Source organism: Anas platyrhynchos, chromosome 5 (genome assembly GCF_047663525.1).
Source record: "Anas platyrhynchos isolate ZD024472 breed Pekin duck chromosome 5, IASCAAS_PekinDuck_T2T, whole genome shotgun sequence".
NCBI classification, from domain to species: Eukaryota; Metazoa; Chordata; class Aves; order Anseriformes; family Anatidae; genus Anas; species Anas platyrhynchos.
Window position 1 is genome coordinate 3,525,892 of NC_092591.1, and position 27,566 is coordinate 3,553,457.

The window sequence follows — 27,566 nt, forward strand, 5'->3', positions numbered from 1 at the left end:
GCCGTTATCAGCAGTGCAGATAAACGACAATTTCTACCCCGAGGACGAATTTCAGCTGTTTTTGCTCAAAGAGCGGGACCACGGCTGACGGAGCTGCTTTTGCTTAGCATCTCCAGACACAGAAAGCAAACAGAGCTCTGACCTGGCTGAAGGCAGAGAGCTCTCAGACTCATTTCGCTTAAGACGCAGGATGTGAGCAAACGGCAGGGCAAATTTCTGGTGTAGGGTTTCTACTTTCACAGCATAAATCACTGGGGACCATTACGAAAAACAAACGGGGCTAGAGTTTCTCAGGGAGGATGGGTTTTGTTAGTTTTTGTTTCGTCGCTGCTCTCACAACCAAAGGGGGTCTAGGCTATTTTAAGTGTTTTAACTTAATTTTATTGTTGCTGTCACTTACCAAGTCTCTTACATAGCCTGGCTGTAGATGGCAAGGCGAAAAAAAAAAAAAAGAAAAGGAGGCAGAAAGAAAAAAAAGCGATCAGAAATATGGCAACAAAGCAAAGGAAAAGTGCAAATTATCTGCAAACCAAAGTTCAAGCCAAAATAAAAAAAAACAAACCATGCACAATTTCGTAGGCAGAAAAGCAGCCAAGGTGGACGCAAGCGCGGAGAGGGGACAAGCGAGCAGATTCGCCCCTCGTGCCGGTGCGGGGTCGTGGAAATGGTTTTGATCGGAGAGTTCCTGCTGTCCCACTCCTCTCCCTGCTTCTGTGCAAACTCAGCTCTATTTATTTGCACGGAAAAGGCCCTGAGCTCAATAGCTGCTTTTATTTGAGATAGGCAGAGGAACGCTGGAGATGCTGCTGGGGTAAGAGGCGGCTGCGGGACGCCACCAGCAGAGCCAGGCGCTGCCTGGGGACAAGGCAGGGACATCAAACCCCTGCCAATTCCCAGCTCGTGCAGCTGAGAGCCCTGAATGCAAATGGTTTTTCTTTTTTTCTTTTTTTTTTTTTTGCTTTTAGCATTTGGCACTCCTGGAACCCAACCTGCCAAGCCTGCACTGCCGCAGCGGCACGTGGAGAGAAACAAACCCCTGAGTGGACTTGGGGCTGCTGCGGCTTCAAATCATCTTGCGAGGCCCATTGCCAACTCCCATTTTGCATGGCCTCCTCCTCCCCTCTGCCGGGGCACGGGGGGACCCTCACAGCCAAATTCCTCGCATTCCCTCCTCCGTCTGTCCTTCCTTCCGTCTGTCCCTCCCTGCCACTCCCAGCAAACAGCCTCTGAGGCTGCAAACTCTGCCCCTGGCCGCATTTGGGGTGCTGAGCCAGGCGAGGGCTCCTGCTCACCCCCATGGTTCCTGCACAAGGATACCTGCACAGCAAGCAAGTTCTGCAGGGTAATATTTTTCCAGGTGCCTCCATTTTACCGAGTTCAAGCCTAGAAGGTATTCTATATATTAAAAGTGGATATTTATGCAGCCTCTCCTCCATCCAAGTGGATATAAAGGCTTATTCAGAAGAATAATAAGGGCTATATAAAATATAACTCCACTGCCAGGAAATCATCGTGCTGTGCCAATAAAAAGTTATATTCTTCCTGCTTCTCTGAGTCGTAGCCTTCTTCTTGGGTTTGAGAGGTCGGATACAGCTCAGGCTGCGGAGCTGCAGCCGAACCGTTAAGTCACCGAAAGGCCACGGAGCAATGCCTGCCTTATTTCTGCTGCCGAGCTGAAATATAATGTCCTTCAGAATGCCATGCATTTATTCCTACCACAAAACAGTTCAGCTCTGTCATGCACGGACTGAATATAGCGTGGAGTTCAAGCGCGAGTCACAGCAATTTAAAATGAAGCCATGTTTCAAAGCCTGGCATTCTGAAGTAGTGGAAAAGCGAAGAGGGAAAAATGCAAACCACGTTACAGCCAAGTCTGTACAAAGCACTGCAAGCAACTGCAACTCTGCTCATCCTCAGGCTTTCCGCACCCGCTCTGTGCAAATTTCTGGTCCCAGCACCGGGATTTGGTCTCGCTGCTGGACCTGCCCTCCTGCGGCGCCGTGCGCGGGGTGGAACCGACACCGATTGCGTCCCCACTGCCCAGGCTGCTTGCGTGCACGTCACCCATCAGTGCAACGATGGTGGTGGGTGCCATTCCCTGCTTCTGGTTCTGCAGCCTTCAGTGGGCACTCGTTTTAGTAACCGTGTGCATCCGACCCAAAGGCAGTGTCCGAACACGCAGCGTTAACCGCCGGCTCCTGCCGAGGTGCGCACCGAGGCTGCGGCGAGGCGGCCGGCACCTACCTGCTTGTTCTTGTATTTCTTCAGGTAGCGAGGGGACACCAAGCACTCGGGGTTGATGTCGGTCGTGATCTGCTCCGGGATCAGCTGCGGGTCCGGGTTGAGGTGCTGCATCTTCAGGAAGGAGAGGATGTTCTGCACCTCCATGCTGTACGAGCTGTCCGCCATCGTCTTGCCCTTGGAGGCCAGGCGGCAGGCGGCCATCCAGCTGGCGTACTGCCTCTCCTGCAGCCCAAACGAGACCCGTGCACCATCAGCAGGGGGAGCTGGCACCGTCCCCCGCCTGCCAAAACACCCCAAAAGTCTCCTTTTTGGGGAGCCTGGTGCACAGAACCCTTTCGCGACACGGATGGACGGACAAAACCAAGCAGCCCTCCCGATTCGGGCTGCTCGTGATATCAGCACCAAATTCTTCCACGTGCAAACGTGCTCTGTGGTTTTGTTTGTTTTAATTAGCAGCAGCTAAACGGCCCACGCCGACGGACTTACGTTGTCGCAGCGAAGCCAGATTTCGTTCATCCCCTCCGCAACGGGGATCAGGAGTTTGATGTTGAACTTCTGCCCGGAGATGTTCACGTCGGGGGTGACTTCACATCCTGCAACGAGGGAGCTGATGTTCAACGTGTGTGTAAAGACACAAGGAGGAGAAAATAAAGAGAAGGAAATGCAAAGCACTCCAGCTAAACGTCTTGTAGCGTATCTCCCATGGGACAAGCGCTCCATGTCGCAGGGACAAAACCCCTGACAGACAGCCCTTTTTCCAAGTGGTAGGAAAAAGAGGGAAACAAAGCAAGATCTGGTCCGAAAACAAGGCTGAGGCTAACATCTGCCCATTGTACTCATCTCCCAGACCTTCCCTGGCCTTGGGAACGGACCCAATGGCCTGAAAACACCATGTGATCCCTAAATTTTCATGAAAGTGCAGAAGAGGTGGCTAGCTGCATCCTGAGCCATCTGTCACTGTCTTGGCTGGGTGCACTGCTGCTGTCTTTAGTGGTGAGCATGAGCTTTGAGCAAATCCCACTTTCAGTGTCTACAAAGGGCTACGAGCCATTGTGCCAGCATGGGGGTGGTGAGATTGGACAGCAAAGGAAAATATGCCAAAAGCTCCCATAAATATAATGAAGGCTGAACTTCTCAGGGCTGCAGCCTGAAGTCATTTGGCATCACAAAATTTGTCTCTGTGCTAAAAAAAAATACCCTTTCTGAAGTTTGGTCGCTCTTGGAGCAGGGATGTTTGACTTGACATAAAGGCAGGCAGCCAGAGGGATGTAAAACCTGTGTGCAAGGCTTGCGGGGAGCACCTGAATGAGGCTGCCCACAGACAGTGCCTGGGAGAGGAGGAAAAAATAGAAGAGGGAGAGCAGAAGGAGAGCGTGGTCTGCTCTCTGCAGCTCAGTGTGCGCTCAGGCCCATTCTTTGCTGTTGGAGTTGGTTCAGCAGTTTTGAATAGCCGTGATGAAAAGGAAACTGGGACGCTGTCCCCTTGGGCTCACAGAAACCTGCTTGGCTTTGCTCTGCAGCCAAAAAATGGGCTGGTCAGTGGGGAATGCCCAACAGCTGCGCTACAGAGGAGGTGTTGGCACTTTCTGACGGGACCATGGACCACATACTTGCTAGATATCTAAGTTTATACCATGCTATTAAACCCTTCTTTCCTTCACACGTATTTATCCAGCCCTCGGATGGCATGAAAGTAACACAAATGAGTGGAAAACCAAGACGCAGCAGTGGCAGACGATTACTGGAATACCTTGGAAGTGTGCGAACGCTGCTCTTACCTCTCAAGTTCATCTGGTGGGCAGGTGTCCCGTTGGCTTCCTCTTTGCTCTTGTAGCAGGAGATGGAGGTATCTTTGAAGGTGCACCAATATGGCTTGTAACCTTTCAGTGTCAGCTTCTTGGGCCTGCCAGACAGGTCGATGGACATTACTGTGCAAATCTGCAGCTCGCCAGGGGTTTGAAAAGCTGCTGCCAGCAGCCTGGGGGATGCCCGTCCCTTGGGACAGCCCCTGCTGGGGAGCTGCACCACCACGTGCTGTCCCTGGAGTCTCTGCAGGACCACCAGGGACATATGGGGACGTATACACATGACACATACACATAATAGTGAAATATATTGCAGCTCTTCCCTGATAAAACACGACGAGGCACATCCAAAATAGATTTCATTCCTGCTCCCTGTCCTCAAGCTGCAGCAGGAATTGGACTTGCCATGAAGCAGACGCAGAAGTTAGGCTGGCAAAATGTGCGGGCAGCAGAGGCGAGATGCCCAGCTCCCAGACTGTCCACCGGTGCCTTTATGATGTCTTTTGGACTCAAATTTGGACTTTTTTGGACTCAAATTGCAATTCTCAGGGTTTGAAGTTTGCACCAAACAGGAGGAGGGAACCGGCATCGTCTCGCGGCTCCATCTCTTTTCCTGACAATTGGTGCTCCAATTTGCAAGCAATTAGCAATTTGAGTTGTGCCTGGTTTTACTGGCAAATAAGCACATCAAAGGAAACAAGGAGGTTTTTGTTGGATGGTTTGCTTTAAGGGGAAAAAAAAACACCCGCTCCAAAGCATGGAGCAGGCTCCAGCCCTGAAACTTTGCCCCAGTTGGAGCAGACACAAGCCTGGAGAGCGGGACCGGCCTCATTACCACGCGTCCACAGAGGGAGAAAAAGTGCTTTTCAGCACACAAGTAGCAGCTTCTGGCTCCAGAACCACACGGTTACGAAATAAAGGCTCGTTAGGGAGCTATTTCATCACCACCGCTTTTCTTCTGCTCCTGTACCTATCCTGTGAAATCTCATCGGGTTTATTCACCGTTTCCAGACCATTCCCCATCACCTGTGCTGAGGCAGGCAGCGGATTACAAAAGGCAACCGTGGCTGCCAAAGTGCTAGCCAGGGTCCAGCTGCTGCCGTGCCCAGTTTCCACGCACCAGCCTCCAGGTGACAGCAACATTAACAAAGCCCATAAATCCCCAGTTTGGGTTTGATATTTAAGAAGCGACCAACTTCGGGATCAAATGGGTTGGTTGGGAACAGTGCGAAACACCCAGTGAGTGTGCCAAGTGCTGGATGAAGAAATAAAAGGTTTTAATAGCCGGGGTGCCCAGATGCTGTGAGCTGCAGTGAAACAGCTCCGTGGTTTTCCACGCACCATAACACAGCGGTGTGCAGTGAAATCTCGGGTCAGGAGGGGGGAAGAAATGCACAGTAGGCGTCAGGACCATTAATTATTCATTGCTCCTACGTCTCCCAAGCACCTCTTCCCATCAGGACTTACTTGAAGACTTTAATGTAGTCGGCGAGCTCCGGGATGGAAGTGATGTCACCCTGAAAAATAAAAATGATCCCTTTCAGTCACCTGCCCCAGCAGAGCCCAGGGGGTGAAGCACACAGAGAAAATCTACTGCACAAGTGCTTTCTGTAAACCAGAGGACAACCTTTTATATTTTTAAAGCGATTCCTGCTGTCTGTGCCCTGCGGAACCAGTTCCCAGCCAGGACACTGACTGGCATGCTGGCTCGTGCTTGCACAGGGATTTTTCTCTTCCTTTAAGATTTCCTTTAGCTCCGAACAAAACAAAAAGATGTTGCTTTGCACCACCCTGGAGGACTGTGGAAAGGCTTCCTGAGAGCCTAGGAAGGCTTTTTTTGCCCCCCATTTTTTTCATATTGAGTTTATCTCGGTATACCTCTGTATTTTGGATGAGCAGAATACAGAGGGTGGCATTTTCAATTCCCACGAGCTCCAGCTGAAGGGTTTTCGAATGACAAAGAAAGCAAACAGTGCTACAGCAGCTTCCAGCAGCAAGACAGTTTACTTTCTGTCTGCAATGAGCAATGCTGTTTATAGATACCATGGGGAAAAAAATGCAGAATCTAAACAAACAATCCACTAATTGCCCATTATCCGTATTCAATTACTCGAATGCCTCTGGAAATGGCCACTGTTAGCAACCGGTACAGAAAGGGACAGATATTTTTTGATGAATCATTGTCTTCTTCACTCCTGTTTGGCAGGGACTGCTCCTCAGTGCTGCACTTCAAATCTGCTTTGCAAGGAAATTATAAAAGATATCTTGGCTCTAACAGCCGGTCCCTATTTCTGTTGCATCTAAGTGATGCTGCTCTCCCTGGGGGAACACGAGAATGAGCAGCAGCAGTTAACGTTGCAAATATCTGCAGGCTAGGTGTGGACATTAACTTCAAAAAACCCTTTGTAAAAAATTACTTGAACTGTAAGACGGGAAAATTTCAGGATTTTTAGGTTTTCAAAGGATCGGAATTTAAATGAAACTCAAAGATGGCAAAAATGTACAAAATTGCTGGAGAAACCAGGCTGTGCCGACAAAACCTGACTGGACCTCGTCCTTTTTCTGCAAATTAATTTTCGGGCCTTGCAACTTTAAAGGTGGGAAGCCAGTGTGTTAAAACAATGTCTCAGAAAGAAAGGAACCCTCTGAAATACAGACACAGCCCACGCCAGGCTAAAATCCAGTCTAATAAAAAGAGGGTTTCAAAAGCACAAGCTATTTCTGAAAATCATGGCAGCTGTTTCAGATGCTGTAAAACTTTGTCATGAACTAGAGAACAGTGGAAGAGAAACCTCAGCGTGAGGAATTCGGTATTTGGGAAAGTCAGCCACGAGAACAGAAACCAAATGAATTTTATTTGAGTTTTCCATTATTTGAGTGGGAAGGTGGCTTGGTGCAGGGGGCTCAGCAAGATCCTGGCTCCTTCAGAATTTCTCCAACACAGTTTGGTCTTCCAATCTTTGTAGGAAAAAAGTGTTAATGCACTCGATTCCTGTGGCAATGCCAATTAAATTAACTGTAAACACCCCAAAAAGAGAAGGCTTAAATGCAGCCTTGGGTTCAACACGTGCCCGTGATCAAAGAGCTTTTACCAGCTCCATGCTGGCCTTACACTGGACACTGCCTGGAGTCCCTTGCCACCAAAACCACCTAGCTGTGTTTCAAAAAAATACTGGTTTAATGAAAAATATCACTGGGCTCTGTGTTCTGCATTGCTCCACCATGGTCAATTTTTTTCAACAAGAGCAGAAATAGAAGAAAAAAGGAAAGGAAGGAAATAAACTGGTTGGATGCATGGAAAAAAAAAGCATTCCTGCTTGGTGAGAGGCGAGAAGGGGACATGTAAGGCACCACGCCCCAGCCTCAGCCCTTACCAGAATCGTTGACGTTTTGCCACCTTCCAAAGTAATTTCTAGGTCGGAGAGCGCAGCATCCACCTCATCCACCTCCTTGTCGCTGTTGTTCAGGTGGTTTTCCGACGACATGATGGACAGCTTGTTGATGTGGTACTGAAAGGCAAGGCACAGCCCCGTGAACAAAGGTGCTCCTGCGACCCGGAAGCCTCGGGCTGGCCATGGCAAAAAAAACTTTGGCTTTAATGGCACAGCCCATGTTTGTGACATCCTCTTGCACTGCAGCTGTTTTTACCACGGAAAACCAAAAAGTCTGCAAAATCTCACTCTAAGGACCATGCACAACCCCCTCTGGACTGCTCAGAGAGTTAAACAGAGCGTTGACATTTCTGTTCTCACTATTTTCTTCCTGGGAGGGGCCCTAGGAGCAGGCTCTTGCTCCTGTTGGGGCTGTTTTTGCATCCTACTGCAACAAGGAGCGCCAGACCACACATAGTAAATGGCCTGCCATCCATCCCACAGAAGTCAATAGCAGGTGTAGTATTTATGCCAAATAACACCAAGTATTTCATAAAACAGATAAATAAATAGTTCTGGGAAACCCACAGATTATCACCAGCTGCTCAGGGGGCAGCGTGCCAGGAATGCGCAGTTCAGTAACCTAGTGTCCTCACTGGGGTTTTTCAGAAAGGGTAAAACTAAAAGTTAAGGCAGACATAAACATGTTTGGTAAGAGGGGACTAAGTTCTTCATGAGAAGAAATAAGCAGAAAATATTTAAATTGCCCAGCAAACTCAAGTGAGTATTAGGAGACGGGAAACGAGCACGAGAAGCCCAACCTCCCACCGATGCTTCAGGGGAGATGTCTGCAGAGCCACAAAATCCAGACTACCCAAACCCACGAGGGTCTGGGACCATCTCCTACCTGCAGCGCCGCGAACATCATCATCTCCTCCTCCGTGCACTCGATCTCCTCCAGCAGAATGGCCCACTTGGACTGCTCGTACAGCTGGTTGATCCTGATGGCGTCGTACTGCGCACAGCGAGAAATGGTGAGGCTGTGAAACACCACCCGCCACCTCCCACGCTCCCAGCTCAAGCAAAGACCACCCAATTAATCTTTTTCAATGCTCATTTGAGTATTGAAATAGATGCCAGAGATACAGGCATCCTTCGCCCAAAACGTTCGGCTGCAAGGTGCAAGTGGAATGAATAACTCTGTACCTTTGGATTCAGGTCAAAAAAGCTGTAGTACTTGAACCGGAGCAGCAAAGCTTCGTTTTCTTTCACCTCTTGCTCCATAAGAGATCGGGACGAATCCAGCCATCTGTGAATTGTCAACAAGGGCTAACACACACGAAGAGCTCCGGCGAACTCGCGACGACGCTTTCAAGAATGCAATTTAAAACCACACGGATCTATTTTTTTTTTTTTAAGGAAGCCCTTTTTTTTTTTTTTTAAGGAAAAAAAAAAAAAAAAAAAGAAGAGAGAAGAAAAACAAATCCTGAACTCACCCTTGGTTGATTTTGGCTTTATCGAGGAGCGCCTGTGGCTTGTACATTTTTGCGAGGGACTCTGGGGAGGTGACGGGCTGGCTGACGGCCAGGATGCCCGGGTTCCCCTCCGACAAGGCGCTGTCACCGAACCAGGCGGACGTGGGTGACAGGGGGCTGCCGTCGTGAGCGTCGTAGGTTGGCGTCATGGTTTTGCTGTACAGTCCCGGGCTCGAATATATGTTTCCTACCAGCGAGAGGAAGAAGCGCCGGGAGTTAGCTTGCTGCCAAGCCCTGCTCCGTACAAAGCCAGCGCAGACACAAAAACGAAGCCAGCGGATGAGAAACCTTCCCTTTTGCTTTTACCATTTTTTTCCGCAGCGGGAAAACACTGCGCTGCTTGTTTTCCCATGACAAGCTGTCCCAAGCTCTCCCTCTCTCTCTCTCAGCTCTTCTCCAAGAGCAAAGCTGATGGAAAAGCCATTCCAGGCTGAATCCATGGGAAAACCCTCAGGTCTCCCAGGCCGCCAGCCTCGGGAGCTGGCGCCTGCCCCTGAGCTGGGACATGAGCAGCCCCCCACTTACCGGCATTACCTGGCGCTTAAAGATTTTGGAAGTCAAAGGTTTTAGAGGAGCAGGAAAATAAACTAAGGGCACGGCCAGAGAGACCAGAGGCAGAGCACAAAAGTCCTAAGGAGGTGGAGCTCACCTTTGACGGGGCCGATGTAAAGAATATCGGTGCCTATGGAGAGGGAAAGAAAGGAGGGAAGTGAGAAGGCGAGAGAAAGTCACCGGGAGGGCTGGGAAGGAGCGGAGCTGAAAATACAAACGTTTGCAAGAGGTCTGAACAGCACACATGAGGTTTAACCACCCAAACCCCAGTGCAGAGCCGGCCTCTGGCTGAGACTCCCCTCGTTAAAGTGATTTCGCTTAAAATCAGGGAGGCGTTTCAGGTGAGTTTGCAAAAATTGCCTTTCTTGCCAAATGGTTTCGAGCGGGACACTCAAGATGTGGATTTTCTGAGCTTCCTGCGAGCAACGCATCAAACTGCTGCGATCGGTCAGGTTAACGGTTGGACTCGGTGCTCTTGAAGGTCTGTTTCCAACCGAGGTGATTCTGTGCTTTTGGCAATTGCCACTTCTCAACACAGACCCGAAACTGCCATGTTTTCACCCTGATTTACTGCCGGGGAGGCTCCTCCAGCGATGCAGCCGCAAGATGCGTGCTCTCCCGCTGCTGCCCCTCAGTAGCCAACAAACTGTAAACCTGTTTTTTTCCCCGACACGTGAAACGCTTGCAAAGCTGCCCAGAAGCTCGCCCGTCTCTTTGCACACAACTTTCACCAAAAGCACTCTTTTTTTTTCTGAGCGTTTGCAGCAGCGCCAGCTGACTCGGCAGGCAAAGTAACCCGAGTGACTCCACGCTCTTTTGCTCATGTTACAAGAACTGGCCAGGCACGGAAACGTGGCATTTTGTGGACAGAAAAGCTTGCTGAGATGGCCTATTTGATATTAATGTGCTGAGCGAGTGGTGCTATTTGGTGCAGGACTGGTCACAAGGCATGCATTAATCCTAGGTGAAGTTTTACAGGAAAAAAATATAAATCGCTTTTAAAATTACAAATTACGAAGAGACGAAATCTGACCTAACTTGGCATCTCATATCCCATATTAGCTGATAGCTAACGAGGCCCTACTTGTCTCATGGGAGCATTGATTTTTATGCTGAGTATAAAACCCAAATTTTGAAAGTAATGGAGATTCAACAAGTGTATCCTAACATCGGTGATTCCACTGCGTAGAAAAATCAGGCAATGAGCTCAACATCATTTGCTGGGAATAAATCTGCACACCACTATTTAGGAGGACCAATGCTTGGCTCTTTGGGAAAGGATTGTGTCCTTTTGAAATCACGTTTCCCATTCCAGCATGCTCAGATGTGTGATACGACGCGCCCAAAATACACCTTAGAAGAGCACTAGCTCCTTGAATGTGCACGAAATTACAGAAAGATGAGCCAAAAGACCGGTCTGAATCCATCCTATCAGGAAGATGTGTGGTTCTGCATTTTGGAAACCCAGCTCCAGATAGCTTCATCTGTCTCCTCGAGACGAAATATCTTCCACATCTCCGGCTGTTTTGAAGTATATTAAAAAACTCCAGAGAATATTAAAAAAGTATTCCAAGCACTTTGTAACACGGCAGGATTCGATCGAGAGTTTTCCCGCAATATTTAGGGCTGAACTGAATTAGGGGGATACATCTGGGCCCAGCAATCCGATCCGATCTGGAATCGAGCTACATGATACGACATCTGGAAGATAACACAATCGACGTCAGTGAACCAACTTTGCACCGTTTTGAGGGGATTTTACACAGAACTGGCCTCTGTTAAGTTATTAGCTGATAGGATGGAAAACGTAAGTGAAAGCTGGTGCCATCGAACAAGAGAACCTTTGGGATGTTTTTAATGATGCTGCTGGGTTTGCTGGCACCCTGGTCGGGATTCATGTTCTGACCAAAAGTCTTGGGACTGGGAAGCAGTGTGGGAACCTACTGGGACAGAGCCGAAAACTGGGGCTGAGCAAAAATGCTGCAGGAGTCATGGCAGGATGGGAATATCCCCCTTTGAGCTTCATGCTTTCAAGGAGAAGGCAGCAGCTTCTCCTTGCCTCCATCTGTCAACATTTGCATTGTGCCACCCTCAAGGGACAGGGCTGAACATGGAGCAAGGAAAGGAAAACCCACTTCTTACCCCAAAACGGGCAGATGTTCACATGGATGTCCACACATGTGCAAGCCCTGCTCCCCTCTGTTCGAGTCTCTGCTCCAGAGCACAGAGGAGCAAAACTTCCCCGTGGATGTTCTCCACATCACCTTCTGAGGAGGTCACTGACGTCGTTCAGAAACAACTGAAACATTTCAGTTTTCCTTAAAAAATTTGCCTGTGGCAGGCAATGTCATGGAAAGTTTCAGCTTAAATACCTATAAGCTTGGCTAACTCATAAACAAGCAAAAACAAGAATTTCAGTGGAAAGTGTTGGGCAATACTTACTGTAGATCTATTGACAGCTCTGCCTACAGAGGTTTAAATTGGTTGCACTGCCAGGTGTGGGGTCCTCAGTGACAAAAAAATGCCCATTAAATCTATGTGCACTGAAACGAGCAGATCCAGAAATGTTAACTCGTTTCACATAAGCATTCAGCGCACAAACTGATGTTGGAACAACAGCAGCAACAATTTATTCAGCTTAAAAACATGACGTCTAACTGATGGGACCTAAACGTTGCAGGTAGCTGCAGTAATTAAAGCTGCAGCAAAAGTCCTTTCATTCACAGACGTAGTGCAGGGAAGAAAAAACTGTACGATAGTTCAAAGTGACTCACTGAAAGAGTAATAAATAATTTAAATTGAAAAATGTCTTTTGCATACGTTTCCCACAAAGCAAGCCAAGTATTTCCTATTAATCTAACAGAGATGCTCTCTGCGAACATTGCCTTTCGGAAAGGCTGATGACTACCTCTCCTGATGGAAATGCCAAATGAAAATGAAAATTGGCCGGAGCTTTGAAAGATGCAGGGAAAGCTCCTCTAGCCAGGAGTGGATGAGGACTAGTCCAGAAGTATTATTAAGTCACTTAGAAGAGAAAGAGTGAGAAAAGAGGAAAAAAAGGAGAATTTTTCTCTTGCTGCAAAGCTCCCAGGGGGCTTCTGCAGACCATCCTCCCGAAGTGCCCAGGGTGGTGCTGAGTGGCTGGGAAGCTTGTGCAGGAGCTCTGGGCTCCTCCATCCCATGAAGGACGTGGACCCGAGGCCACCCCCCAGCCCAGTTGCCGAAAAGGGGAGATGCCAACCCCCCCCAGTGCCCGTGCCCCGTGTGAAGCTGCCCACAAGCATGCAGGGGTGAGCATTGTGCCCGCAGAGCACCACCGAGCACGCTGCTGTCACCTTCACTTGCACTTCGGTTAATTCAAGAGCAATTATACAAATTTACTGAATCCCAAGGTTGTTTGCTTTTTAACATTAACGCTGCCCTGCTTCCCTCTTGTCGCTGGATTTAAATCCAGGAGCGCTGGCAGCCAGACGCGTCTCGCCCGCCCGCCAGCACGCATCACTGCGGCTGTCTCCGCGAGTCCATTAGGGTTAAAGTGCTCCCACTTGACTGCCTCCATCCTTCCAGCCCCAGCCTCCAGCCGCTGCGGAGCAGAGCCAGAACACCTCTCTGCTTGCAAACACTCCCGGCATCGATTTGCTGCTTGCGGCAAGCGGTGCTGCTCCGTTAGCGGTGCTGCTTCGTTAGCGGTGCTCTGTGAGCCACACTGGCAAACTCCCGCAGCAGCAAGAAACCCCCGACAATGAGAGCTTTCTTTTAGCATTACCACCTACAGCCACGCCCTTAGCATTAGGGAGCACTAATGCAATTAATAAAAAGACCATTTCTGGTGGGCCATAAATAAGGTTTAAAGCAGCGGTGTTGCCTACAACGCACCTGGAGTTTGAAGTTAGGAATGGTTTTCCATTTAACTTCTTTCTTAATAGGGTAAGAAAACATTTCAGTAACACAATCTGCATGCTGAAGTGGTCACACTTTTTTTATTTTACGTGTTTCTTTTTTATTTTATAAAGCCTGGCGTTGTTCTGCTCCCCTGCACACCTCACAGCCCCAGGCGTTCATCTGCACCATCACGACCGCGTGCAGCAGCCCTGGATAACTTATGGAAATAATTCGGGGTCCATTTCTTGCACAGCCCTTAAGGAATTTGGTCAGATCAATACTGCCATATATTTTTTCCCTGCATGCATTCCCATTTTATTACCTGGCTGCTTCCTCCCACTCTGCTCCCCAGAAGCGCATCACCACAAAGCAAACCCTGACTCACCCGACCCCGGCGTGATTAGCGGGCCCTCCAGCTCAAAGGCTTCATCTTCATATTGATCGTCCAGCTTCTTCTTTTTTTTCTTTGATGGATCTCTGGGTTTCCTCAAAAGGGAGAGCTCTTCTGGATGCCTGATGTCTGGGGAAAAAAACAGACCGCTTTAACAAAGGCAGGATGGAAAAATGTGGGGGAAAAAAAAAGAAAATCTTTCCTTTAGGAATAACACCCAGTGACTTGCAGTATCTTGGTTGATTTTCCTGCTTTGCAATGGATAGAAATGAAGTTGAGAGCCAGTCTGTACAAGACAAACCACCTTCCTTGCACCAGCAGCTTATATCTTAACTATCTGTTTTTATATTTCTTTATACATATTTAACCCCTCTATTTAGGCACCTAGGTGACAGGCCAGGTTCTCTCCCATCCATAGCAGCAACTCAAGAATCAAGCCATTTATTTAGTTACCAGACTGGAAATGCCACACACAACATCTTTATCTTTCTCACACAATGTCCTTGTCTCTAAATTGGAGAGATGTGGATTTGGTGGGTGGACTATTTGGTGGACTAATTAGCTGGATGGCTGCATCCAGAGAATCGCCGTAAACAGCTCTATGGCCAGGTGGAGCCCAGTGACAAATGGTGTCCCTCATGGGTCTGTATGGGGACAGGTGCTGTTTTATGTCTTTATTAATGCTATGGGCAGTAGGATCAAGTGCACCCTCAGCATATTTGATGATAACACCAAGCAGTGTGGTGCTGGAGGGAAGGGCTGCCATCCAGAGGGACCTGGGCAGGCCTGAGGGGTGGGCCTGTGAGAACCTCATGGGGTACAACAAGGCCAAGTGCAAGGTCCTGCAGCTGGGCCGAGGCAATCCCAAGCACAAACACAGGGGTGGCAAGGAATGGATTAAGAGCAGCCCTTGGGAAAAGGACCTGAGGGTGTTGAGAAGCCCCGAGGATGCTCAGAGGCTGCAGCCCCTCTGCTGTGGGGACAGGCTGAGGGAGCTGGGGGTGTTCGGCCTGGAGAAGGGGAGGCTCCGGGGAGACCTCACAGGGCCTAAAGGGGGTGCAGGACAGCTGGGGGGTACTTTTTACAAGGGCATGTAATGATAGCGACGGTTTTAAACCAAAAAAGGGTAGATTTAGATTCAATATGAGGAAGAAATCCTTCCCTCAGAGGGCGGTGAGGCCCTGGTGCAGGCTGCCCCGAGGAGCTGTGGCTGCCCCATCCCTGGGGGTGCCCCAGGCCAGGATGGATGGGGCTGGGGGCAGGGGTCCCTGCCAGGGGGACTCCAGCCTCTCCCAGTTCCCTGCCCCAAACCAGACGGAATAATCCTAAAACCACGTAACTGAAAATGAAGAGCATCGGAGTGCATCAGTGCTTCAGGCCATGGGAGCAGCATGGTTTGCTTCTACAAAGCACACAATCTGCATGACTAATGAAAATGAGAAACACATAAAAATATGTAGAAAAAGGGATTACAAGATTTGGGTGACTGGGTAACAAAATCCTCCCCAGGAATCAATGCTCATCACGTAAACTGCAGCTTGGACAATTAAAGAGCCACGCATTTGGTTTCCATCACTGGGCTCTTGCTGTTCTGGGTGCTTGGGGTGATCCCATCCAGGCAAAGGTATTTTGGGGTGTCACACCTCATGCATCCACTTCCAACTGGGAAGGAGCTTTCTGGGAAAGCGGAGACCAAATTCTGGTCACACCTGAGTCCGTAAGGAAGAGCTTTGGAGCTGCCCCTGCAGCTGGCTGTCCCTGCTCAAGCCCCTTGGTGGTCTCCAGCTGTTTTCCCCCAAAATGCACAGAAACGTGTGAAGCTGTGAATCCTTGACGCTTTAAGGAAAGCGGCCACAATTCCCACCTCAGCTGCACGCTGAAGCTTGCAGCTGTACACGTTACGATACCTAGCGGATTGCCTGGGGAGAAACTTGGTGTTTTCATTTGGCATGGCCAGGAGGGCGCCAGGGCTCATCCACCAGGCAGGAGAGGATGCAGAGAGTCGGAGCAGGCTGTATTTCCCCACCAGCAGGGGTGCTGAGCAGGACAACCGGTAATCACCCAAACCAGGAGGGGTTACACAGTCAGCATTTTACCCCAACACATGCGGTGACCACGCCGGCAGCAGTGGGAGTTTGCTGTCTGCTCCCAGCCACAGGAATACCATTAAACCCGGAATTTAGTGGCCAGGACGTGACCTGCAGGGGACACATCTGTGCTGCTCTGTGATGCAGCAGATGTTTCCTACCCCAGCCTTTTTCCCTGTGAGAAACGACAGATGAGAACACCAGGCTGCGAGCCGGCTCTGCCCCAAACCAGTGACACACCATGAGCCAAGAAACCAGATCTGCCTCTATCAGACACGATTCCCACCATCCCCAGGCGGACAGACACATCTGGCTTTCCTTGTAAGCAACCCCCAGCCTGTTTCTCTCCGAGCCCACGCTCCCGTTAGGTGCTCAGGCACAGGGCACATCCCTGGAGCATCCCCAGCTGGAGCACTCGGGATGGAGCAGGACCCAGCAGCCTACGTAGGTTCAGCGCCGCTAAATCACACAGCTGGACACGATGCACAGTTTCCACATTTGCCAGGGTACAGCTGCCATTATAAACAGCACATTCCAAAAATTACTTTATTTTTTTTTAATTTATTACAGCACGGCTTCCCTGGCAGGCTGTGTCCCGTCCCTGGACTTTGTTTCCCTGCTTGCAGACACCGTGAGCTCCATGGGGCCACAGCACGGGCTATCCCATCCCACAAAGGGCCCCACAATGCCCAGCCTGCGGTGCTATTTGTACAACCACCTCTGCTTCTGCTCTGGGGCAAAACTAACAACCTGGCTGTGCCTGCCACATTGGGGGGATGTGATTTTAGGTGACATGCAAGGACAGATGCCTCTGTCCTGGTGTCTCCTAATCCAGCACCTCTGGATTTACCCATCTCCCGTACTGCGGGTCTCCCACCCCAAACCACCCTCTGGCACAGCTTTTATTAATTAAAGTGCACACTGATTTCCTATTACTACACAAAAACTGACCATCATGCTGAGCTTGCTCCCTGCACCCACTAACAGCTAATTTCACCTCCGCTCAACACTACTTTTTGACCATTTCTAGCAACAAATACCCGGAGCGCAAATCCAGACAGCTCTTCTGATTCATTCCTCTTGCCTCCAGCTTATCTCATTAAGAAAAAATCTGCTGGGATAACCAGGATCATGAGCATGGGACAACACGCAGCAGAGCCTAAAATGAGGAGTTCCCCTGGTATTTTGCTAGCAAGGTTTATACTCTGCTGTTTATTTATGGTGCATTAGCAACTGATGCTGCCGCTCAGCTGAAACCATTCAGAGAGGCCAAGAGAAGGACTCCAGGCCAAGCTCGGCTCCTGAAAGCAATCTGCTGGAGACGGCCCAACACTTGACCATCTGATTTCAAAGCGACTTTTTATAGTTCCTCAGTTGTTCATGACGCTATCTTCGGATTACAAAGGATGCTGTAAGTTTTCTGCAGCTGCTTCAAAGCCGTGCATCGCCGCGGGGCACGGCACTGCAGCATCCGTGCCATGCAAGAGCACTGCTGCTCCTCCACGGCTGAGCACTTTTTCAAGTGAAAAACCACAGATTTCACCCCAAGAGCTGCCTTTCAGAGGCTTCAGAACCCCACTGAAGCCAACTGCAGAAATTCGGGTTGCAGGGGGAATAAAAATGAAGCCTGCCGTGCTACAAGTAGACAAGCAGCAAGCGAGCACCACTGCGTGCGTGTCTGCAGTTCCTACCCCCAAATTAGAGAAAAAGTGAAAAGCAGCTTTGCACATTTTCTGGCTGCGCTTTTCAATCTTTCAGTAAACTACTGGTGAAAAAAAATGCCTGACACTGCGTATGATTAATAAGTTTACAAAGGCTCTTCAAGCGTGTTTTGAATAGAGACGAGCTTTGGCAAACATGCTGTTTAGTTACTGTAGCTAAAGCAGAGGCTGTCCGGGGTGTAAGGGCTTGCAGATGGTAGTGCTCCAGTTAATTGGAAACTGGGACGAGGAGCTGCTCAGAGCCCCAGCCCCTCTCTTCTGGCCATAAAAGCAAGAGAGACGTCTTTAAAGTACAAAAGCAGTGAGAAATCTCAAGTCCTTGGTACAGGTTTGTGCCGTTTGGTAAATCACGCTGTGCCTGGAGGTGGCCGTTTGCTGGAGCTGTCCTCTGGGGTAAAACATCTTCCCAGGTTCAGTTCCAGCCCCAAATCCACATGTGAAGGTCTCTGTTAACATCTCCTCCCCGTTTTTCGGCTGACACCAGGCTGCTCCTGCCAAAGGTCACCTCCGAGCAGAAGCGGGTGGGCTGCAGCAGCGACCTCCTGATGCGCTGCGAGCTCGCTCTTCAATTTATGCTTTTGTTGTCATCCTCCGGGCCTGTGTTTGTTTAAAGAGAGACTCCTTGTCTGTACACACAAGACAGATGGCATTGGCAACATCTACGAGGAATTACTGTAAATGATCCATTTAGCATTTTCTTTCTATTTATTGTGCAAGCGCGTGGAAACCCAGCTATTCCTCCTCCTGCCGCGAGCCCCGGCACGGCTGGTGGCGTCCACCAGGATGTTTGGATGGAGGGGCAGTGCCACCAAAACCTGCTTCAGAAACCTCTTCTCAGCCAGATCTGAGTGGGAGCCACTTCTTCAGCCCCCAGCAGAAGGGGTTTGCAAACCCATTGGGTTTTACCAAGTGAGGGAAATGCCCTCGGGCGAGGGGAGCACACGCACGTGATTTTCACAGCAGGCATCTCAGAAACGTGACGGGGATGGCAGCTTTCAGCCTCCAGGATAAATTTCCCCAACTGTTGGACAAAGGCATTCTGCTCCCTGCAGCATCTCCTTTCCCGTTCGCCTGCAAGAGCCTGTCTGTGCCTGTGCTGTGTCTCGCTGCAGACAAACCCTTGGCCTTTCCTTCCCGTGTAATCCCTCATTTCTGTTCCAGCCCATGCACAGCTCACCCGGCCCAGCTGTACCCATTTATCTCCCACCCGGAGACGAGCAGCAGAGCTGGGATGAAATCCTCCTTCTCCACAGGACGCTGCACTGACTGCGCCCAGAAAACTGGCTTTGAAGAGCAATAGCTGCCCTGCAGGCTGTAAAATTCAAAATTTACGCTCTTTTGGGCTGCATCTTTAACACCGAGGTGCGTCGCGGCTGGCCCTGGCCCCAGCCATGGGAAAGCAGTTGGGAATGTAGAGGCAGAATCAAACCCCATGGGTTTGGGCATGAAAGAAGGGGGGATTTTGCTGCTTTGTCCCCACTGAAGGTTCAAAGCACCCTGATTGTCCCACAGGCAGCGAAGCAGCACCCCGAGGGGCCGGGGGACACCAAGTGATGATACGAGAGCTCTAAGGGATGTGTTCTTGCCACGATGAGAGACCAGATCTGTGGTTTTCTTGCCCCGACCACATCCACAACATGGCATCATCCACTGGAAGTGGTGTCTGAGGACGTATTGACTTCTCCAAGATTTAAAATCATGGGAAAGCACACTACTTTCAATATCCAATTTTGACATTTTACGGAAAATAACTCTCTGAAGAAGTTGCCATTCGTTTTTCTACCCCATTTCTGGCTGCCTTAAAAGGCCAGCGAGCTGGTTAGCCTAGCTCTTGAAGCATTGAAAGCTCCGTAATTTTCCTGGTAGCACAGACAACATTTAGGGGAAATCCTCTCTTTAATGCTCATCCAGTTACCCTCAGCTAGGAAATGTGTTTTGAAGTGGGTTATGTCTGCACTGGATCACCAGTGTCTTGAACCAGTGACTCATAAAAATTACAGCCTTTGCACTTCAACATGATGATTCTTAGAAAATCGAGACCTCAAAACCCGTTCCTTTCCCATTTCAAACCTAAGACTACGATTTATTTATTTTTTTTTGAATCAGCAAATTCTGTTTCGAGGCGTAAGCCGACAGACCTAAGGTATCGCTGCCTTATCTTTAACATAAACTCATTCAAGATAAAGTCTGCAAAACAAACCTCAGGCAAAAAAAAAAATCAAAGCACATAGCTTCGGGAACGCCTGGAGATAAGAGCCCAGTTGTACCGGAGTTCAGCTGACGGCGGAGCAGGTCCTCAGCAGTTTGCTGGGTTTGTATACCCACGCGCATTCAGAACATTTTATTATGGGTTCTTCAGCTGCCCGGCTGCTTAAATATTTATTTGGGTAAAAGCCAAGTTTGGCGCCTGCTGCCCCAGGCAGGCGGCTCTGTCAGGACACCCTGCGAAGCCTCCTGAGATCCCGACAAGTGTCCCGGGCACTGTCCAAACCTGGGCTTTGCCTTCCCAAATTCCCTGCGGAAAACCCAAGCGCCCACTGGATTAGCAACTCGCTGGAAATCTGGAAAGCCACCCAAAAATGGTCTCTGAAGCTGTCAGATGGGTTTGCAGCGGTGAGGGCACTTCTTGCAGGTGCTGTGTGAGCGGTACCCGGAGCCGAAATCGGGTGGCATCGGTCGGGGGGACCCGCAAAGAGGATGAGGAGGAGGAGGCAGAGAGTGGCGACGGAGCCAACTGTTAGCACGAGGCTAATAAAAAGGGCTGTCGGACAGACAGGAGGAGCCAAACGCTGAATGTTTTGATGTTTTTTTTCCACGAGTGGGACGGAATCCCCAGGCTCCAGTTCACCAGATGCCTTTTAGAGCCCAGACGGCACGTCGAGCCTTTCCCTGAAGTTTCTGAACTGCAGCTGAAGTCCAATTAACCTCATTAGATTAAGTGCCACGAACAAGAGAATAAATCCACTTAGAGCCTCTGCATCGGGCCATAAAGAGCCATCAGAGGGAGAATAATCCTGGGGAAGGTGGTGGGACCGGGTCTGCCAGCACCTCCTAATGTCTTCAGGATGGAAGGCTATTTAAAGGGTCTCTGTCAACAGAAGAGTAAGGATGAAAAAATTCACTGACTCACGCAGTGACATACGAAGTGATGTTACTCGACAGGCAGAACGGGGACGGCGGCGGGAGGGGAGGGGAGGAAAGGGGGAGTATTTTTTTCCATTTCGGTCACTTTGCGATTCCATCGCGTTGCTCCTCTCGCAGCCCGGTTTCTGGTGTTCGTCTGGATCCCCCAGCACAGCTGCGGATGAGTATAGGAAAGCAATAAAAGAGGAAAAGAGCGAAATGAAGAAGTTGGCAGCGGCACACTCGGGGCCTCCCAATTTAAAAAGCTGAGTACATTGCAATTTGGCAGACTCTCTAAATGGTAAGATTTCCTTCCACACCCATCCCCTAGACATATTTAGAAATAGCTGCGCTACTGCCAAACCTCTGCTCGTGGTAGCAGGAGGCAGCAAACCCTGCCTCACTGCTTGGCCGGCTCTGTCCCTGCGCTGGGACGTGCACGGTGCCTCCAAGCATCCTCGTGGTGCTGCTGAGCATCCCCACACCGCCCCAGGACAGAGCTGGTGCCACCCCCAAACACTCCCCTGCATTTACCAGGACCCCACTTCAGCCCCAGTATTTTAGGAGAAGCACTGCTTTGTTCTCCAGCGGGGCGTGAGGGGAGATAAAAAGGTTTAAAGAGGAGATCGAAGGCGATCTTCCAGCAAAGAGGAACCTGAAGGAAGATTTCGGGGTGCAAATGGTGAGAGGCAGAGCGGGTGGCAGCAGGACACATCCTGCCATGGGGCTGCACCCTCACAATTTGCAACGGGGAGCAATTTTACAAGGGTGAGTGACTGTCCCCATGTCCCGTGCTCTGCTCCAAGACCTTTCTGCATTTAACTCCAGCTGCCCCCAGCCGTGCCGGCGTGCTAACGAAGCCGGGCGAAGCCCTGGGAAGCTATGCATCTCGGAGTGCCAGCGGGGTTGCAGTTTTGCAAAAATAGCAGCTTTTTATAGAAGTTTTTTTGGCGACGGAGGGCGTGGAAATATTACAAATACTTCGGAAGGCAGAGGACATTCTGTACTGGAGGAGAGACCATTTATAAAGAGAGGGGGAAGAAAAAAAAAAAAAAAAAAAAAAGGTAGGGTCAGATTCAGCGTCTAGACTGCCGGACGGTGTCGCCTCGCTCGGGCTTGCATCACACAGCTCCCAAATGCCACCGCCACCTCGTCTCGGGTTGCTGGAGGAGAAGCGAGGAGGATCGGCTGTCGCCTTCCCGTCAGTCGTGTTCTTCTGCTATTTTGGGGCAGGGAGAGGCAAAGGGAGGCAACGGGGACTCCCCGGCCCCATCCTCGGCCCCATGAGCTCCCCAGGACTGGGTGAGCCTTCCCGGAGCAAGAGGGCTCCCAAATTCTTGGTGTCCCCAGGGGCTGGACCCAAATGGGTGCTGCTGCTTAACACAGGTGCTCCATCCATGGATTTTGTTTCCAAACCAGGCGATTAATTCCCACGAAGATCCCTGGTGATGAGGCTGGAGGAGCTGGGGGAGATGCCTCAGCAGGGAAAGACAACCTGGAGGAACTTCCTTGGGTCCTGCACAGCCTCAGAGGGGACAAGGGAAGGAGCAGTAACGTGTTTGGGAGATCCATACAGAGCAGCTCTTCCTCCCAGGGCAGCATCCTCCTGGCTCGGGCACCCGTCCTCCTCCTGGTGCTCCCACCAGCGCCGGCTGCCACCATCTTGGCTCGCAGCAACTTTCCCTCATCCTGAGGCTCCCAGGACACTCGCTACTTCCCTGAGAGAAGCAGCACTGCTGGGGCAGGAAACGCAAAAGCATGGGAAAAAAAAAAAAACCTTCACACTTCAGGCTCTGTTTGCTTTTCCTCTCCCACGTGCCCTGCCAGCAGCAGCGCATCCTGCCTGGAGTCCATCGCTGCTCCCAGGATACATGGAAAAAAAAAACCTACAGGGAGCAGCAGCAGCAGCAAGGGGAGCCTGCAAGGAAGCAGCACGATGGCAGGAGCAGACGCAAAGCATCCTCTGCCCTGCAATCACACGAAGTTGGGGAGGAGGGGAGGATTTCTCTGCCTGTAGTTCGGGATGAGCAGCGACACGTGCGGGCACCGCCAGCTCTGTGCGTTCAGCCGCATCCCCCACCTCCCCAGACCTCTCCGGTGGAGATATTCCCACCCACACCAGTTGAGTGCTGAACTGCAGCCACGTCAAGTCGCATTTCTAGATTTGATGTGCTGTCTGCAGGGCAGGAAAGCCTCCAGGGCAGGACAAACGGGAGGGGGACATGTGGGACACCCGTAAGCGGCACCACGTCCCCAGCCCGCGGCACCCTGCTCGTCCCCGAACAAAAAAAAAAGGGAAGTTTTACTTTCTCTTTCTGTGGTCTTTAATAGCAGATCAAAGCTTGTCCTCCCGCTGCCCGGGCAGGCAGCCAGGGCCAGCCTTTGGGCCAGGGCTGCCCGCTCCATCCTCCTCCCCGCTCTGCTTCTCCTGCTTCCATCCTCCGTCACCCCCTGACCCTCCCCATCGGCTGCTGTGGGAATCGAGGGGCTGCAGCCCAGCCACTGGGAATGGGGGAGAGTTTTCCGGCTTCACACGACCTCCACAAGCACCGGGGGGGGGGGATGTGCGAGAGGCTCCAGCATCTTCCCACATCCACCTCCGGGCTGCCCCAGGAGAGCCCCGGCTGCTCTCCACAATAATTTCCATCTGCACGAGATTACAGACTTTAGGAAGAAATCCCAAGGGTGACATGACATGCCTGCTGTGCTCAAGGAGACGACAGCTTGAGCTGTAGCCCTGCCAGGGATGGAAACCTGTCACGGCTGGGTTGCAATAATGCCCTCGTTTTAATTAAGAGGGATGCAGAAAGGCAGCAACCTCGCCGCCAGGTCCAAAAAGAAGCAGGTTTGGTAACGCGGTCCCATCAGAGGATGCTCTGACTCGCAATTTCCCTCCACAGGGCTCCGGCAGCATTCCTCATCTGCTATCGCTCTAACCTGAATTCCCCGTCCGCCTTTTGCAGGAAATTCAGCCCCTGACAGAAATATGAAGTCTCAGGCACCACTTGGCCAAAAGCCACTTCCAAGCCCGAAGAGCCTTGCGCACCAGACAGACGCACCGGGCAGCTTTAGGAAACAGCAGCCTCCCTCCTTCCCCATCCCTCCCTCATTTTACACAAATTGCAGAACCTTCACATTGCAAAACCTTCACGTAGGGCTGCGGCACCGCAAATACCACACCTCTGCAGAAGAAATATAATTTCTCAAGCCACCCCGCTCCAACCAGAGGATGCGCCCTGGCTGCAGCATCCTCCAGCCCAGGTCTTCTCCCCACAGAGCTCAGACATCTCTACAGCCCTCGGGATCCCAAAAAAACAGCTGCCCACGGGCTGGAAAACACATGCACAACGAACAGGGTCGCACGGGGAATCTTCTTCCAGGAATTGCCAAGCTTTTTGGGTTGTTAACCCTAAAGTTTGTCACATTCTGTAATTTAAAGTGAATATAAGAAAAGGCACAACCTAAATAATATGCCTAAGTGTGATCCTTGCTTGTCTGTAGGGTGTTTTATAGCTGCAACCAGCTAGAGTCCTGGTGACACGAGGAATTACTTACAATTACTCCTTAATCATGCCATATGTTAAAATTACTGAAGTATGTAATTAAATGCTCCGGGGGCAAAGGCAGCAAACAGAGCTGAAACGCGAGCAGTTCCCAAACACAATTCTCTCTGCCGGACACTGGCTCAGGCCACAACGGACTGTAATTTTAGAAATCAAGGGGTTTTTAGAGGAAGGAGTTGTGCTCTTAGGGCAGGGATTACCTCTTTATATCAGGGTCTGCAAGACCCCGAGAGGAGAAAAAGGGAAACGGGCAGGGTTTTGGTTCCTATATATATATATACATCCATATATCTCAGATATTTATATCTGATTTATGTTAAAAATTCTATATTTGAGCTATCTACCTATGAAACTGTATTATATATGGATATAGAGGCATCCCAAATCTCCGTGGAGCAGGGAAGAGCCTCCAGCCCCAGCCCCCTCTTTCCCCACGCCGACCGCGGCCGCCTTCCCCGCAGCCCTGCCGAACATCTGGCTTCCAGTAAACACCACGAGAAGGGCTAAACAAGATTTAATCGCTGCACTCAGCCTCGCAGTTTCCATCCATCCATCCATCCATCGGCAAAGGGCTCGGGCTGGGGTAAGGCATGGAAAGAAGAACGGGGCTTGCAGCCAAATCCTGCTTTCGTTCCTCCCCCCAAAAGGGCACTTTTAGCCCAGAGCTTTGGGTGCCCCAAAGGGAAAGCCAAAAATGCCTGCGATGTGCTGCAAAGCCTGCTGCAAAGAGCTCAGCTGCAGCCCTCTGAGCAGCTTTTCCCCCTCCCCTTGCACATCTTTAAATATTAGCATTATCCTCTCGGTTTGCTCATAAATACGCGGAGAGCCCTGGAGTTAAATAAATCGCCGCTGCAGGCCCATTTAAGGTTCTGCCTGCTCTGCGAGCTCTCCCGTTACGTGATTAACTCTACCAGAATTTCCTGACGTGACTCACACTGCTGGGGAGATTGGGCAGCAGCAAAGCCGCCGCTTGTGACCCCTCTGCCTTCAAGGTACTGAAAACGGCACCGGGAGACGTGGGAGGACGCTGAAGCCGCTCGGCCATCACGCTGGCTAAGGCTTTTCTATTTTTAAGCAGAATCTTCCCAATATTTATCCAAAGGAAAAGCCCAAAAACAAAACAGGAAAGAAAGAGCGGAGAAGAGCCCTATCAGGCTCCATCACTGGCTATATATATATCGGCTTAGGCACGGGGGCCACGTCCTAACAGCCCGCTCCCAGCCGGCCCCTTCCTGCTCCGTGAAATAATTGGGTCAGCCAAGAGTAACCAGAGGCGTTTGGGGAGAGCAGAAATAGATTTTACTACGCCAGGGCTCGGCTCGCAGCGCATCCTTTAGGAGGGGAGGCTGCCCCTCGCGTTTGGGAGAAGCGAAAAGGTCATGCCCAGGTTTTGAGGGGGGAAACCTGGGGAAATGGGTAAAAGGAGATGCTTGGAGGTAGTAAGCCTTGGACAAGCACCGTGTATTTTGGAGGGAGATTTTACCAAGGGAAGCAGAGGAAGGAGGAGTTGGGGAGGAAGGAGGAAGAATCGCTCCCTTCCCTCCACCAGACAGTTTTATAGCAGAGCATCATCACTGAACCTCTAATACGATTTTCCTCTGGAAAAGAACCACGCATCTGGAAGACGTCCCATTGCAGGCTTTGTTTGCCATATAGCGCGTAAATTTGCAGAAAAAAAAAAAAAAATAAAAAAACGAGGACCCAACACCACCAGCTTAAACACAGAGCAGGGGAAGCCGAACCCAAAAGTCTGATACTTACTGAAGGTTTTGCAGATGTCGGAAACAGCCTTGAAGACCCTGTCCGAGAAGTTGACCTTCACCTTCACGTACTTCATGTTGGGCAGCTGCAGGCGGAGCAGCTTGTGCTGCGGCGTGAACTGCAGCTTGGCGTCAGCCTGGATCCCGTACTTGTCCAGCGTCCAGTGAGTTTTCAGGAGCCACGTCTTCTTCTTCTCCCACCACAGCGCGTGGTCCGACCAGTCCTTCTTGACATCTGCAACAAAGACCCCGTTGAGCCAGTTAAAAACAGGACCAGAACAAACCCTCAAAAGATATCAAGGCAGAAATTCGGAGGCGTCAACCGAGACGCACCGAAACGCCATCAGACCGAGGGGTCTGAGTCGTTTTGGTGATCCCTTTTTTTTTTTTTTTTGTTTTGTGAAAAACACACAATAAATCCATGGATCACCAAGCCCGATGGCTGGGACACCAAAGGGCTCCCTAACAACCCAGCACTATCCCCAGGAGGGATTTTCCCAGCCACTCTGTGATATTTTCCCCTCTCCCACTAACACCCAGCCCGTGCCATGCTCTCCCCTTGCCAATCCCGCAGCGCATCTCCGAAAACTGCCCAGGCACCAACATTGCGGTGCCAATGGGGAGAAACACAAACAGCTACTGCCTCGCCAGCAGGTAATAGTGGGATTTTGGAGCCGACCACCCCAAAAAGGACATTTTCCCCCATGCCATGGCAGTGGCAGATGTCACATCAGCACCCGCCGGGGCAGGAGGAAGGCAAGAAGGGGGCAGATGCGTTTCGCCAGGACAAGTTATGGGCACACTAAGCGCAGAGGATTTGTTTTATTTGCGGATTTTTATTCCCATTTTTATTCCCATTTTTTATTTTACGCTGCTAATTTCATATCCAGGACTCACGCCGCAGAAAATAAGTCACAACGGGATCTCGACTGCGGGATCACCGAGGAAAACCCGCGTGGGATCTGAAGCAGAAGCTTTTTCCGCGTAAATTCTGGTGAGATGGCATGGTCACGCAGCCAGAAAGCCGAACTGTTTGGCGAGACTTTTCAACAGCTTTGTAGAATCAAATTAAACAAAACCAAATATAGAAAAGCATGCAAACTTGCACAAGCTTTGGCTACTCTCAGAAAAATCCGAGAAATCATTACAATGGACTTTGGTAAGCAAGTCCAACTCCTGCCCTACTGGAAGCTGAGCAGGTTGGCACGGGAAGCCTGGGGGAGGAAAAAGAAACGTGTTTTGAATCTCTAACTTGTGCCTAAAAGGACAGGATTTAGGTTTAGGCTGCAGGTTAACCTCTCAGGCCACGGCGTGAGCATGCACAGCATCCTCCTCTGGGCTGAGAGCAATTAACAAATTAACAGTGAGATGCTGGCTGTGCCCTGAGGTTGGTGAGTGCCCCCGGGGGCTGTTACGCACAGAGGAGCTGGTGCTGCTCGCCCCAAAAACCAGCTCAGACCATCCTGCACGTCCAAGAAGCATCCCTAATCACCCAGACAGCTGCAGAGACCTCTGCGAGGACCAAGACATCC

The 27,566-nt window shown here is 50.5% G+C and overlaps 1 protein-coding gene and 1 long non-coding RNA gene across 7 annotated transcripts in view; one reads left to right on the forward strand and one right to left on the reverse strand.

Annotated features, from left to right (window-relative positions):
* Positions 1-27,566, reverse strand: part of FERMT2 (FERM domain containing kindlin 2) — a 43,795-nt gene that overhangs the window by 3,388 nt on the left and 12,841 nt on the right. For 2 of the 6 annotated variants that reach the window (XM_038179752.2, XM_072038091.1), the window contains 12 exons: positions 26,036-26,269; positions 13,775-13,909; positions 9,605-9,637; positions 8,917-9,142; positions 8,627-8,729; positions 8,328-8,435; positions 7,424-7,558; positions 5,517-5,566; positions 4,023-4,147; positions 2,731-2,837; positions 2,245-2,466; positions 401-421 (listed from right to left, as the gene is read on the reverse strand). In XM_038179752.2, coding sequence (XP_038035680.1) covers positions 401-421; positions 2,245-2,466; positions 2,731-2,837; positions 4,023-4,147; positions 5,517-5,566; positions 7,424-7,558; positions 8,328-8,435; positions 8,627-8,729; positions 8,917-9,142; positions 9,605-9,637; positions 13,775-13,909; positions 26,036-26,269 — 1,499 coding nt within the window. The remainder of the gene's footprint in view (positions 1-400; positions 422-2,244; positions 2,467-2,730; positions 2,838-4,022; positions 4,148-5,516; positions 5,567-7,423; positions 7,559-8,327; positions 8,436-8,626; positions 8,730-8,916; positions 9,143-9,604; positions 9,638-13,774; positions 13,910-26,035; positions 26,270-27,566) is intronic. The other 4 variants (XM_038179755.2, XM_072038092.1, XM_038179754.2 and 1 more) reach the window with 3 other exon arrangements.
* LOC140002558 (uncharacterized) lies at positions 20,856-26,236 on the forward strand. The gene is made up of 2 exons (XR_011809395.1): positions 20,856-21,012; positions 23,675-26,236. It is a non-coding gene; the product is annotated as an uncharacterized lncRNA (long non-coding RNA).